Genomic DNA, 14075 nt, shown 5'->3' on the forward strand with positions numbered 1-14075 from the left:
AAACTTAAAGGGGGTTATATTCATAGCCCTCACCCACCCATTATTATTAAAAAATAAAAAAGAACAAGTCTTTGTAATCTAAGAATCAGAGCTTGCACGCATCTCCACCTCTCACAGCACAGTGTGGGTCTCCTATAACTAAAGTGGTAAGTATTGTCAGGCTCTATCCAGTAATTTAAAAATCACTCCTTTGTTCTCATGCAGATAAAATCCATTTACGGTTTGTTATAGCTTTCAACCCACGCGTTTCAAACAGCGCATCCATTCTTTGCCCTGGTGTCACATGTGAATGAAAGAATGATTTTTAAAAATGACAAGATCGAGCTCGACAAAGTGTATCTTTTTCAGTACTGATTAACACCCATCAATGGTGGAGTCTCAGGCGCTGCAGGAACATCAAAAGGAATTGGGCGAGCTGGTGTTTTCTGCACTTTTGTCTCTGCTGTTAGATGGCACATACGCATTCGTGGCATTCTCATTGCAAGACAAACCCCTTAAATAGCCAATATTATCAGATTGACCCATGTAAATCAAATTTGAGTCAAATTTCCTCAAATTTGCAGGTACATTGTAGGAACGTAGCCTGACAGACAGTATAAAATAAGGAGTCTGGCCAAGCTGCACCATTATATGCCTTTACAGTGTAGGGACAGAGGTCAGAGTGCATGGCTCAATCCACATGGGGGCGAAAAAAAGGCATTAGTGTTTAACACTTAGTTACGTCAATAAGGGAGAAAGAGATAAGGCAATCGCTTGCTATCTCTCTGCCCCTCCTCCGGTCCGCCACCCAATTAATTATTCTTTATTGGATTATAAATTTGGAGTTTTGGCATTTTTGTTTTTGCTTCTAAATCATTATGGCTCTAATTTTCAATATCCATATTTTTCGGCTAAGGCCTCATTTGCGACTTTTCAAAATGTTACTAAATATTTCCAAAATGGTACTCCAGTACCCTAATGTAGTACAAAATCTGTCTTTTTTTCTTTTGTACAATTGAAGTCTAACGTGGGACACTTTATAGCTCATTGAAAGGATCGTGTAACATTTTACTCAGAATAAGGTGCAAAAGAAGTAAAAGAGAAAAAAAATCATAATTTCAATCATCAGAAAAAAAAGACAGAATAATTACTTAAAAAATGCATTTAATGGGGTCTTCGCTTATATATTAGTCTTTAAATACCCATAATTTATTTTTATTAACTATGTGATGGGTGCTGAAATGCTCTGCAGATCAGTGGGGGGCTGGGTCCTTCCCCACCAATTGCTCCTGGTTCGTGCGATACTCGCATCATTCAAGTTTTTTTAGCGATCAGTGTGGGTCTCAGGACTCGGACCCATTTGCTGGGTGTTTAAGCGCCCATCACATATATAAGAAGTGTAGATACTCTTTGATGATTCGGGAGGTTGGACTATACTTGACAAAGACCTACATAGGTTCAAAAGGTTGTTTGGAATGGAGGAATAAACACCCTTTTTGCAATTGAACATCCTGCATGGACGCTGTCTTCTCCTTTTTACCCATCGTGAGGTTGGACAGCAAGATATAACTTCAGATAGCTTGCTTTTAAAGGGGTTATCATCAGAAAATGATATAGTGTTTAAATCTAATTTTTGTTACATATATTTTTTAAATAATATTTGGCAAGGTTTCTTTTTTTTTCATATCACAATCTTTATTTAACATACAAAATTAGTGATCTTTCAATTTTCACATTGGCCACTGGGGCTTTTTAAACTCCTACTTCCTGCCCTTTCACAAAGAGTTTTCAGAAAACATCTTCTCTATAGAGGCAGGATTATAATGACAGGTACCACCTCTATACACAGCTGATCACACAGCATCCACCAATCAGAATAAGGAATGTCACAGCTGACCCTGCTCCCCTCCCTTTACTATGACCTTTGCACACGCTCATTAGATGCTTCAATACAAAGATAGGGTCAGAGGGTTTTGATTGTGGCTAACATCCATGTTGATTTCCTGAAACAACAGGAAGTATGAGTCTTAAGAAGCCCCAGTGGCCAGTGCGAAATTTCCAAGGTTTCTATTTATTATTTTTATGATTGTGAATATGTGAAAAGAAAAACATTGCTAAAATGTTTAACAAATATATTTAACTCAAAAATGTGATTTTAACAATAGGTCCATTTCTGATAACTTCCCTTTAAGATAGAAAGCCTCATAGTAGAAAACTCAACATGTTCTGGATACCCATTATCTTGGAGATTCTATTTATTAACATTTCAACATCAAAATTGCAACGAATATAATCAGTTAACGGTATTTTTAATATAAAATGACATATATTATATTAGAAATAAAAGGCCAATAAAGAAGAGGGAGAGGTGAAAAAGAGAAAATGAACGAGAGAGGACAAGAAAGAGAGCTGGTGAGAGCAAGAGCGACATGAGCAAAAGGAAATGGGAAAGAAAGATAAAGAAAAAAAAAAAAAGGACTAGAGAAAGTGTGGCGCCCCTGAGGGTTCGACCGCCACAGGAATGCTGCACTTCTTCAAAGGAGTGTGGTGTTCCTCCTCTGAGGTAAGAACAGTGTGATAGTCGTGACCTAACCTTTTGCATCCAACACCACATTCCACCAGAGGGAGCTAGTATGCACTATGTGCTGCTCCCCTGGTTACAGGGAGACTGGGGAATGCAAAGTAGTAGGAACCAGTTAGTGGGTGTGGGTGGAGGAACAACTGGTTGGTTACTCTTCAAATTTCATACTTAAAAGAATGCCATCTTTGATCTTGGTTCTTGTTCTTCTCTGGTCCTTTTTGGCTAGTGTTGGTCTAGTCTTTGCTAGTCTGTCGGCTGTCACTGTGCTGTCAAAATACTGTGTGTATGTGACTTCCCTCCGGGAGCTCAGATCCTGTGTGGGCCTGCAACGGCAAGGGACACAGCCCTCGTACCCTGGTCATGGGATGAGAGGTAAGTTGCAGACAAGGAATGTCTCAACCCGGCCGGGGACCAGGATCAAGAAGGCCCGGGAGCTTTAGAGTGTGGCTCCCTAGCAAATGGGTCCCAGGGAGGATGCAGACGGAGCGGAGCACGCCACCTGTCCTCGCCTACCTGATCTATTCAGAGGGATTCCGGCTGCAAGTGGGGTACCGGCCACCGACACCCGACATTGTACTCTACGTCCAGGATGGGAAAGCCCGGTTAGGCCCTGAGGATCCCGCCGGGCGTCGGATGGAGAGGAATTGCCACCCGAGTCCTACACCTGAGAGGAGCTCAGAGGAAGACCCGGCCTATCCACACACGCACAGACGGGAAAGGGTGAAGTCTGTAGTGCAGGAACACTCTGGTGTAGGGTCGCTACCGAACACTGGACTTCCTCGGAGATAGTCGGACCCCCCGTCCCTGGTGGCCGCAGGACTCCGCGAGGAGCAGGGAGTCGCCTTCCCGCTAATATCTCTGAGTGAGTAAAGCCTTGGAAGTTCACCCCTATGGCCTCCGGACTGTTCATTACGCGCCATACCACGTGACGCGGTGCTCGTACTCCCCGCGCTACTGCTACCCCCCTTCGTCCTGTTTGACTGCCCTGAGGCCTTGCTCCGCCTGTGGGGAGCAGTTAGAACTTTAGCCGCCACGACACCGGGCCTCGGCGGACTGCTAGCGGCGCTGGTGGCCCTTCACCAGAAACCACAGGTGGCGTAGTCGTTAATATAAGCCACTCAACCCGGACAAGCCCACACCATCTCTTTCTAATGTGACGGCCCTGAGCACGGGTCGGGCCCGGGCCACGGCTGCACCCCATCTCTTCAACACAGGGCCCGACACCGAGTCCCCCAACACCCAGGGTAAAACACGGGCTTTCTGAGTAGAGGCGTCACAAAAGAAATAGAGAAAACAACAAAAACGTGAGAGAACACTCAAAATGGCAGAGTTTAACTAAAGGAAAACTATATTGGTTCTAAATGAAATGAAACTACCAATGTTAACATCACCAAATTGCCGAGATATATGTTACCACTTACTGGTGCCAAGTAACGGAATTGATGACTTTACCCCCAGCCTTTAAGAAGCTAAAAAAGAAATATTAAGAAAAATAATATTGTTTAGAAATATCTAAAATTGGAAATATCATCAACAATCTATGTATACTTTTTATTACATCTTGTGTAAACCACCTGAGGATGCTGAAGCTTAAAGGGGTTCCCAACTTTGGGGATAATTTTTTTCTAACTTATTGGGGCTAAAAATAATTTTTGTAGTTGTCTTTTATGAAACTGTTGCACCATTTGCCTCCTTTAGCCGCTGTATTACACTCTGTATTGCTGGCTGCACAATGAGTTAATGGGTCGGCCACATTATCTTTACTGTATCAGATGTGTTGGAGAGATGATTTTGTGGCAGTTACTATATGGGGATGTCAGGTTTTCCTCCTGCCCTTGTTACTCTTGCTTTCTTCAATGACTGCACAGCTCTCCAGTCCGTATAGTGGCTGCTGGCGGAGGAGCGTGTGACCAGACCAGTCTCCTCCAATAGAAAAACAACTCACATAGGAAAGCAGCTTTTCTGTTGGAGGAGGCTGATGGCTAGCCTTACACATTAGATGGCTGTGAGCAGAACATTTTATTTAGCAGACGGGTATCTCTCCTGACCCACCATACACAGGAACACAGAGGATCCACGATTCCATAGAGTTTGGCTGAATTTTATCTAATGTTGCATGTGTTTAAATGTGTTCTTTTAGAACGCATCTATAGATCGATAGTTAAGCTTTCCATAATTTTTATTTATTTTTTTTTTTTTACTTTTCACTGTTCTTAATAGTCCCCATAGGGGACTTGAAGCTGTGATTGTCTGACCACTTGCGCTGTATACGGCAATGCCACAGCATTGTGGTATATAGCAAAAATCACGGTCTCCTTTTTAGCCTGGCTACAGACTGGGTTTCAAAGGAGCTGTGTAATAACAAGCATGGAGGTCTTCAACAGACCGCCTAATGTCATAGCAACCCATCAGTGACCCGCAATCACGTCACAGGTGCGCCGACGGGCGCATGGAATGGCGCTCCCCCATGCTGGCACGTATTAAATGCCACTGGCAGAGTTTGACAGTGGCATTTAACAAGATAACAATCAGGACTGTTAGAGACAGGTCCTGGCTGTAACACAAAGCTATTACCTGCATGCTTCAGACTTGCGTCATGAAAGGGTTAAATGCTTAAAATCGCCATAATCATGCTGACCCACAGAGTACAGTTAATTTTGTTTGTGCAGCACATAAATAGCATGAGCTATGAAGTGCCTATACATCATAGGCCGTGAAGGGGTTAAGCATGGTTTAAAAACATCTCTTTAGACAAGCCTATCACCACACCTCACTAATCTAACTCTTCACTGTTCCCACTTTCTAAATTTTCCTCAGAATCTGGTCCCCCCTATTCATCTGTCTCCACATCCTTCACACGCTCAATAGCACTTGGTAATTGTGCTGAGCTACTGGCTGAGGAGTGGACCATGCAGCTTATTTGTTATGCCCCATTTATTATAATGGTGGCTGGACCATATACGACAAGCATGTTCTACCTATTGTGTCTCCCCTATTTCCTCATAGATTGTAAGCTTGCGAGCAGGGCCCTCACTCCTCCTGTAACTGTTGAATTATGTGTTAACTTGTATTTATTCTCTGTACAAGTCCCGTCTTAATTGTAAAGTGCTGTGGAATATGTTGGTGTTATATACTGTAAATAAAATTATATCATCATCATCATATCTTTTCCATCTCCATCATCCACCCTCCTAAAACAAAAAACACAAAAGGCTTCATTCAGCTACCTTGATGAAAAAATAAAAAAAAATACTATGGTTCCTGGAATGTGACAATGAAAAAAACAAGAGGATTCTATGTCCTAAAGACCCAAAATGGCCAGTCCTTAAAGGGTTAAAAATGGTTGATTGCAAAATTGCATCATACTGCCGTCAAATAACAACCAGGACAACAATTTGATTAAAATGCTTAAAGGCTAGAATCTTAACACGTGTGTCTATATCTTATGTTGTAGCTCAGGATTATCCAGTTGTATTTAACAAGTAATGACTATACAGTATCAAAAATATACTACTCAATCGGCTCCGAACCCACTGATTAAGCGTATAGTAATAAGAAAGGCGGACAGTTCAAGGGATTGTGAAGATACGGCATAAGAATACAAGCATAATGGAGAATGCAGTTTTTGATTGGGAACAATTTTCACTACAATTGGAGTTACTGTACAATCCAAGTTCCAAATCCTGAAGCAAACAGTAGAAAGCTTGTTTAGAACTCAGGTGTCCATTTTCTAATAATTTATTGTGGCGCCCTGCTGCGCATTGGTGCCACAGAACCCAGAAGGGTGCATGGATGGACTTCTCCACAAGAGGCCCTCACACATTCACACACCTCCACCCTACCACCTCAGACCAGCAGAGGAAGCCTGTTAGGGATATATATAGGGAGGGTGGAGCCAGGCAGCTCAATTAGTTCAGTTAGAGTTTAGAGTCAGACAGAGAGAGTCTGAGAGCGTGCTGACGCTCAGAGAGCAGCGAAGAGGCAGCACGCTGGCTGCCGTGCTTAGGCGAGCCAAGGCCTACAGCACGAGTGAAGGCTTAGTGAGGGCCCTGAGTGTGGCCAAAGGCGAGAGGAGAAGGAAGAAGTAGCGAGGGGGCAGAGGAGCATACCAGGCTCACCCCGAGATATATACCGGACACCGGGTCCGCGCCTACGGGGTCCCTTTATACCCAGTAGGGACCACCGGAACCCCTGGAGGACTACAGGTCCCAGGTTTACCAAACGCTGACTACAGTACCAGGGCTAGGAGTCACGGAGGCCCCAGCGTCCAGGGAGAGTGATCTCCAAAAGAAGGCCCTACCACCAGGTCAGCAGGTGCAAGGGAGAGAGACCGTAACCAAGCAAGGCCTAGTTCCAGGCAGGACAGAAGCTTAGCGAGTAAAGCCACGGATCAGGAGGCCCTATACCCGCTCACTGGGGAGAGTCCAAAAGTGCGCCCTTCGTCCAGAGTACCCTGGACCGTGCCTGCATCATCACCAGTAAAGGTACTGAAGCTTACCCCCGTGTGAGTGTCCGTCTTTCCTCCGGGACCGTCCTGCCGTCTCTCCCCAGCATCCACCATCTACCCCTACACTGCCCTGAGGCCTGCTCCACCTGTGGGGAGCAGTCCTAACCAAGCTGCCCAAACACCTGCCTCAGTGGACTGTCACAGCGCTGGTAATCCTTACCAGACACCACAGGTGGCATCACAAACTTATTACAAACACTTTAAATCCCCTATAAATATCCCTCTTTTACTGACCGCCCTGGGTCACGGACCGGGTCACCGCTACTGTGACATCACCCCCAGCATCTACCGGCCCGGCACCGGGTACCCCACGGCCCAGGGGGCGCGTCATTATAAACTGTATTGGAATGAAAAAAAAAGCACTCACAGGACAACACTGTCTGTACAAATAGGTAAAGGAGTGTGTCACCCCCTATGATATGGTCTGCTCATGTTCACCTTTGAGTGTTGTGTTGAGGACATAACTATTTGAGGAGAGTATGTCCAGCTGCTGCTTCATGTCCCGTGTAGGCCAATTAAGAGCCTACTATTGGTACAAAAATCTTCGAAGTCTTGATGCAGAGGTTAGGGTTTATGACTGGCTATCAAAGGATGTATCACGCAAGGTGAAGGAAAGACTAAGTGCAACACAAAGGGAAGAGGGAAAGGGAGCCCAGACTCTAGGGAAAGGGGGAGTGGAGACCTCCTAGGTAGATATAATCTCACCCTGTCTCCACTAACGTCCCTATATTAGTTCTTCACCAATCGCCGCACGCATATCTCGCCTTGTCTTTGCCTGGTGTTGGGCCCTGGCTAGGGAAGGGAGGAGATGAGCGCTAGTCCATCCCCACTGACCACTACAGACAACAAGGGGGGACAAACAAGGGAAAAATTGCTTAGCTTTAGACGACTCCAGACAAACGCGCACAGGTCCTCTAGCACCAGAGAGGTAGAAGTATTGCTCTTGCTCAAGCCTTCACAAGGGTTAATGTGAATATCGCCGTCACCTCCCTCTGGCACACAGCAGGTATTTATACACCCAGGCCAGGGTGTTAATGAGCCAGAGGGAGGTAGCCGCTGGGTCTTAGACAGCTTCAAGAAGTTGTCTGTAAAGCCAAATGAAGAGATCTCCTGCAACCCACTGCAGGGCGACTGTCTGTCACTTCTGACACATCCGTGACAGGATGATCCATTTGCACGATGTGTGCAGTTTAAGAAAACTTTATTTGCTAAGTTTGTATCTATGATTTTTGGGGTTGTACTGAGCCCTTTTTCAGGACAATATAATCATCACTTCATGTTACTGTCCTAAAAAAGGGGTCAGTTCAACCCTGAAATGTAGATACACACACTGCAAAAAAAGCTTCATAAACTCCATATGTCCTGCAATTGTATTGTCTTTTGCCAACAGCGCAGGCAGTTCACAAGTCCTCACCTCCTTTTCAAGACTTCGAGGATTGTTGTACCTTTTTCTAATAATAGAGTCTGCTCTTGGCTGTCACATGGCATTGAGTCTCACAGATGGGCTGACAGGAATAAAAGTAAAAGTGCCATATTAAAATGGAAATACACTATGTATCGTGCGAGTTCCTGCTGGGTTTTTGTGATTTTTATTTTAAAATGTTTAACTCTTGGTTAACCAGGATTGTTTGATTCACCCTCTCTCTTGCTCCCCACTGTACCAAAAATGAAAACCCATTAACTGATCAAGTTAACACTTATTACTGCATTGATTCCCATTGTCAATGCTCACTCCTATTGCTTTTGATTAAAAATCAAAACAAAAAAAAAAAAACACAACATTGGTGTTGATTGAGGCTTACTATACATTTTGCTCAATGACTAAATCAATTTGTTGCAGTTTAAGACTGCTCTAAAGTCAAAAAAAGAAATTACACCTCCTAGTAGCTGGTGCGGGTATGCGCCAAAATTTGCAACATTTTTTGGCATAAAACTTAACAAGTCTGTCTGTACATTGTTCAAAATGTCTACTCTTGTTACTGTGTGATAATTTCATCAACATCGTGATTGTGCAAGTATACTGCAGGAATCTAAAATGTTGCACAATTTACAACATATTGAGGATATTGATGGCGGGAGCCTTCATACCACTATGCGAAAACATGCTTAGAATTACAGTTTTACCTTTTTAGCATCTTTTGTGATGATTTCTTTGGCTGCCCAATGTCTGGGCCAAAGAGACCTGAGGTTCTGTACCTGCTGTACTTGCCAAGAAGGTCATGTAAAGTAATAAAATCCTTGCCAAGCTGAGTGCCATTAACGTACAGACCAGACTTCTTTTTAAAGCTGTTGGGTTCTGATCATAGATTAAAGGAAAGAAACAATACGGTATAAGTAAAGGAGCTCTCCGGGACTAGAATATCAATGGCCCATCTACAGACAAGCTAATTGGATATTGATGGTCTGAGTCTGATTCTCGGCATCTCCATAATTCACCAGGCTATGCTCCCTACCTTTATTAGTGGTTGCGTCTGCTATTACTGCATCAAGCAGGCTAATCCCACTCGGTGTAGAAGACTGAGCTGCAATATCAGGCAAAGCCACCACAAAAGGTACACTGTCTATAAGGCCACGGCCCCACTATCAGTATTTGGTCAGTATTCTGTCAGTATTTTTTCTCAGGAGTGGGAGCCAAAACCAGGTGAGGAACAATCAGAGAAAAGGTATAATAGAAACACGTCACCAATTCTGCATTTATCACCCACTCCTGAGAAAAAATACTGACCAAATACTGATAGTGGGGCCGTGGCCTATGGCACAGTTTCACAAACAATGTAGGGGATTCTACATCGCCTTTAATCAGCTGATCAATGAAGCTAGTTTATGAACAAAGGAAAAGTCTATTGAAACTTGAATTTTTATGTGAATTAATACTGCTACTTCTGAAATTTTGCAGAGAATATCAACCAAAATAAGCCAGCGCTTATAATAAATAAATAAAAATCTGAGATAAAAAGCTTGAAATTAGAGAAAGCCTCATCTCCGACTTAAATCTGAACTCACATAGGGAGCATTCAGATGTCTGTGTAAATCGCTCAGAGATCGCAACACAATGCACGGATTGGTAGTGGGTCTCCTGACCCAAGCGTCACAGCCTCATAGAAATACAGTAAATGAAGCGGTCATGCTCAGATCAGGAGACCTGCAGCCAATCCATACATTGCGGTGCGACCTCAGACCGATTAGCATGGATGTTCGAGAGCTCCCTTAAACTGAAAGATTATTGTGAACGAGCATTCCCAGGAACGCTTATTCACAATAATCATGCATTCATCATACGATGAATAAGCAAAATGCTTATTTGTCTAGTGAAATTATCTTTTGTGCTTCACCAAAGACTCGTCCATGTAAACAGAATTCGCGCTGCCGAGAACATAGGCCGCCAATGTGCACTGACAGATTTATTACAGATGGTTCAGTGCACATTGGGAGTGCAGTCTACCATGTAAACATGCAAATATACAAGTTGCCGATCAGTGATCGTTTAGATCTCCCGTTTGCTTGGTGTAAAAATTGTAGTTTTCAATTTTGCCGCAACACTCTTCCATAATTTTCTTTATGCCTTGTTAATCATTCAAATAATTATTGCAGCTTACCATTGCCTAATTCCCAGGACAGATCATATTTCTTGGAGTCACAGTAATCAATTAATAACTTGGCATTTGAGCTGTTCCAATAATGATTTTTATTCTTCCTCAGTAACGCGTTTAACCCAAATATGAGATGAAGGCCTGAGCAATTAGCAAATCTGTACAGCAGGTCAACGGTCTGCTCTGGAAAGATAACAAGGTAGCATTCAATATCAATACACATTATATGGCCAAAAAAGGTATGTGGATAACAGACCTAAAATTAATTTGAGATGTTTCAGCCACAACCATTACGTAAAAGCAAGCAAACAGCCATGCAACTTCTATAAAAGAGGTATGGGACTAGTGTTGAGCCACCCCGTAGTGTTCGGGTTCGATTCGTCGAACAACGGGATGTTCGTGGAACTGTTCGTCGAACACCTTAGAACACTGTCGAACACCGTTAAAACCAATGGCAGGCAAACAAAAACACATAGAAAACACCTTCAAAGGTGTCCAAAAGCTGACAAACTGCTCAGAAGACACTCTCTTTAAAAAAGCCAGCCGGTAATTCAGCATCGGTACCCGACAATTTAGAACAGAAAGAATAGAACATCACACATAGATTACATAGATAGAAACATGTCAGTCACATATATAAGAAGTACAGTGACAGTGTTGATTACTGTACTTGTCATTTAGTGTTAAAATAAAGGATTTATTAAAAAAAAATTGGCGTGGGGTTCCCCGTAATTTTAGGCTCTAGCGGCGGTTAAGCAGACGGTTGGGGCAGATGTTTGAAGCCTGGGAAGGGGGTAATACCCACGTAGCTTCCCAGGCTACTAATATCAGCCCCCAGCTGAATACCTAGCCTTTACTAGCTATTAAAATGGGGGACCCACAAAAAAAATGATGTGGGGTCTCCCCTATTTTAATAGCTAGCAAAGGCTAGGCAGACAGCTGGGGGCTGATATTAATAGCCCAGGAAGGGTGCCATGAATATTGGCCCCCTCCCAGGCTAGAAACACCAGCCCTCAGCCGCCCCAGAAATGGCGCATCCATAGGATGCGCCAATTCTGGCACTTAGCCTCGCTCTTCCACGCTGCCCTGGTGCGGTGGCAGTGGGGTAATAGGGCTGGGGTTGATGTCAGCTTATAATGCCAGCTGGCATCAAGCCCAGGTTAGTAATGGAGAGGCGTCTATAAGACACCCCCATTACTAACCCCATAGTCAAAGTTAAAAAAAACACAAACACCCAGAATAAAGTCCTTTAATTGAAATAAACACACAATTCTTTAATGTTCTAAATTAAACCATACTTACCGTCACGCCCATTCCAGCTGAAGCAAACGATCTCCTGCAATAAAAGTAAAATAATAAACCAACCTCATCCTTACCTTTCCATGGTTCCCAGGACGGCTCCAGCTCTGCTGCATTCACATAACAGGCTGGATCGCAGCCAAAAGCTGCCATCCAGCTTGCCATGCCGCAGACACTGAGAAGCGCAGGCATGCTTGCGCTCCTCAGTGTCTCACTGTGACGGCATCCAGATGAGCCGCGTTCATGTCCAATGAACTCAGCTCACCTCATGCACGTCACTGACAGCGTGGGAGAATACTCCTGCGCATGCGGTGAGCGTGAGAGAATTCTCCTGCACTCATGGCAAGCGCAGGAGAATTCTCCCACGCTGTCAGTCACGTGCATGAGGTGAGCTGAGTTCATTGGACATGAACTCGGCTCATCTGGATGCCGTCACAGTGAGACACTGAGGAGCGCAAGCATGCCTGCGCTTCTCAGTGTCTGCGGCATTCTGTTGCGATCCAGCCTGTCATGTCAATGTAGCAGAGGTGAAGCTGTCCTGGGAACCATGGAAAGGTAAGGATGAGGTTGGTTTATTATTTTACTTTTATTGCATGAGATCGTTGGCTTCAGCTGGAATGGGCATGACGGTAAGTATGGTTTAATTTAGAACATTAAAGAATTGTGTGTTTATTTCAATTAAAGGACTTTATTCTGGGTGTTTGTGGGTTTTTTTAACTTTGACTATGGGGTAAGTAATGGGGGTGTCTTATAGACGTCTCTCCATTACTAACCTGGGCTTGATGCTGAATTGCCATGGCTGTGGCATTACAGTGAGTGGCAGACAATCCCTGCATGATGTGAAAAAATCCAGTTACGCTTTTGGTGCACTAACAGTTATCGAACATAATCTCGAACAGCCGAATTTTTGGCAAATCGTTCGCGTTCGAACGACTCGAACACCGCCCAAAACAGCTTGAATTTGAGATTGGCAAACAGTTCTAGTCAAACACCGCTCATCTCTATATGGGACACAGTGAAGACCTTAAGATGCTTTGTCCTGGAAGATCTCTCCTGGTCAAATGTCAGTGCCATTATGGTGAAGTGGAAATGTCTAGGAGTAACCACAGCTAAGCCTAAGACCAAGCAATCTCTCTGACCAGGGCTGCCGAGTGCTAAATAAAATCCAGTTATTCTCTGTTATATCAGTCACTACAGATTTCTAATCTGCCTTTGGAAGTGACATTACACAAAAACTGTTGCCCAGGAGCTTCATGAAATAGATTTCTTTCATCAAGCTCCTGAATTCAGGCCTAAGATTACCATATGTAATGGCACGCGTGAGCTGGAGTAAAGCTTGCAGCCACTAGACTTCGAGGTAGTAGACACGTGTTCTCTGGAGCGATAAATCTTGTTTCATTATTGGGCAGCCTGATCATAAATCAGCGGATAACCTGAAAATGCTACTTGGTCAAGTGCGTATTCCTAATTGTAAAGTTTGATGAAGGTGGGAAAATGGTATGTAATGGTTTTGCAGTGTTTTGGCTAGACACCTAATTTCCAGTGAAGAGCATAACATTTTTTTGCTTCTAACTTTTTATCAATCAGCTTGGAGTGGACCCTTCCCTGATCCAGCAGGACTGTCTAGTTCAAATTGTAAGCAATATGACAACCACCACTCATGTTAACCCATTCGCGACGGGGTAAAATTCTGTTTTTTTGCGTTTTTGTTTTTCTATCCCCTTCTTCCCAGAGCCATAACTTTTTTATTTTTCTGTCCACATAAACTTATGAGGGCTTGTTTTTTGAGGGACGAGTTGCACTTTTGAATGACACCATTTATTTTACCACAGTGAACTGGGAAACAGGGAAAAAAATTCCAAATGGGGAAAAATGGTGAATAAAATGCAATTCTAAGATTGTTTTTTGGGAATTGTTTTTATGCTGTACATTTTTTTGGTAAAAATGACCTCACAGTATGATTCTTCTCATCAGTAAGATTAAGACAATACCAACTGTATCCAATTTTTTAATTATTTTAATGGTGAAAAAAAATTATTTTGATAGATCAGACTTTTCTGAATACATGCGTGTATTTTTTTTAATATCTTTATTTTTAAATGGAGGGGAAAGGGGGTGA

General features: G+C 43.4%; 1 protein-coding gene across 2 annotated transcripts in view; it reads right to left on the bottom strand.

The window, feature by feature from the left end:
• Window positions 1-14075, bottom strand: part of HPSE (heparanase) — a 66234-nt gene that overhangs the window by 14088 nt on the left and 38071 nt on the right. For both annotated transcript variants that reach the window (XM_073637106.1, XM_073637105.1), the window contains exons 4-6: window positions 10664-10840; window positions 9192-9363; window positions 3982-4029 (exon numbers count right to left, since the gene is read on the bottom strand). In XM_073637106.1, coding sequence (XP_073493207.1) covers window positions 3982-4029; window positions 9192-9363; window positions 10664-10840 — 397 coding nt within the window. The remainder of the gene's footprint in view (window positions 1-3981; window positions 4030-9191; window positions 9364-10663; window positions 10841-14075) is intronic.

Source organism: Phyllobates terribilis, unplaced genomic scaffold (genome assembly GCF_046119375.1).
Source record: "Phyllobates terribilis strain yellow unplaced genomic scaffold, ASM4611937v1 Scaffold_1__5_contigs__length_1240528914, whole genome shotgun sequence".
NCBI classification, from domain to species: Eukaryota; Metazoa; Chordata; class Amphibia; order Anura; family Dendrobatidae; genus Phyllobates; species Phyllobates terribilis.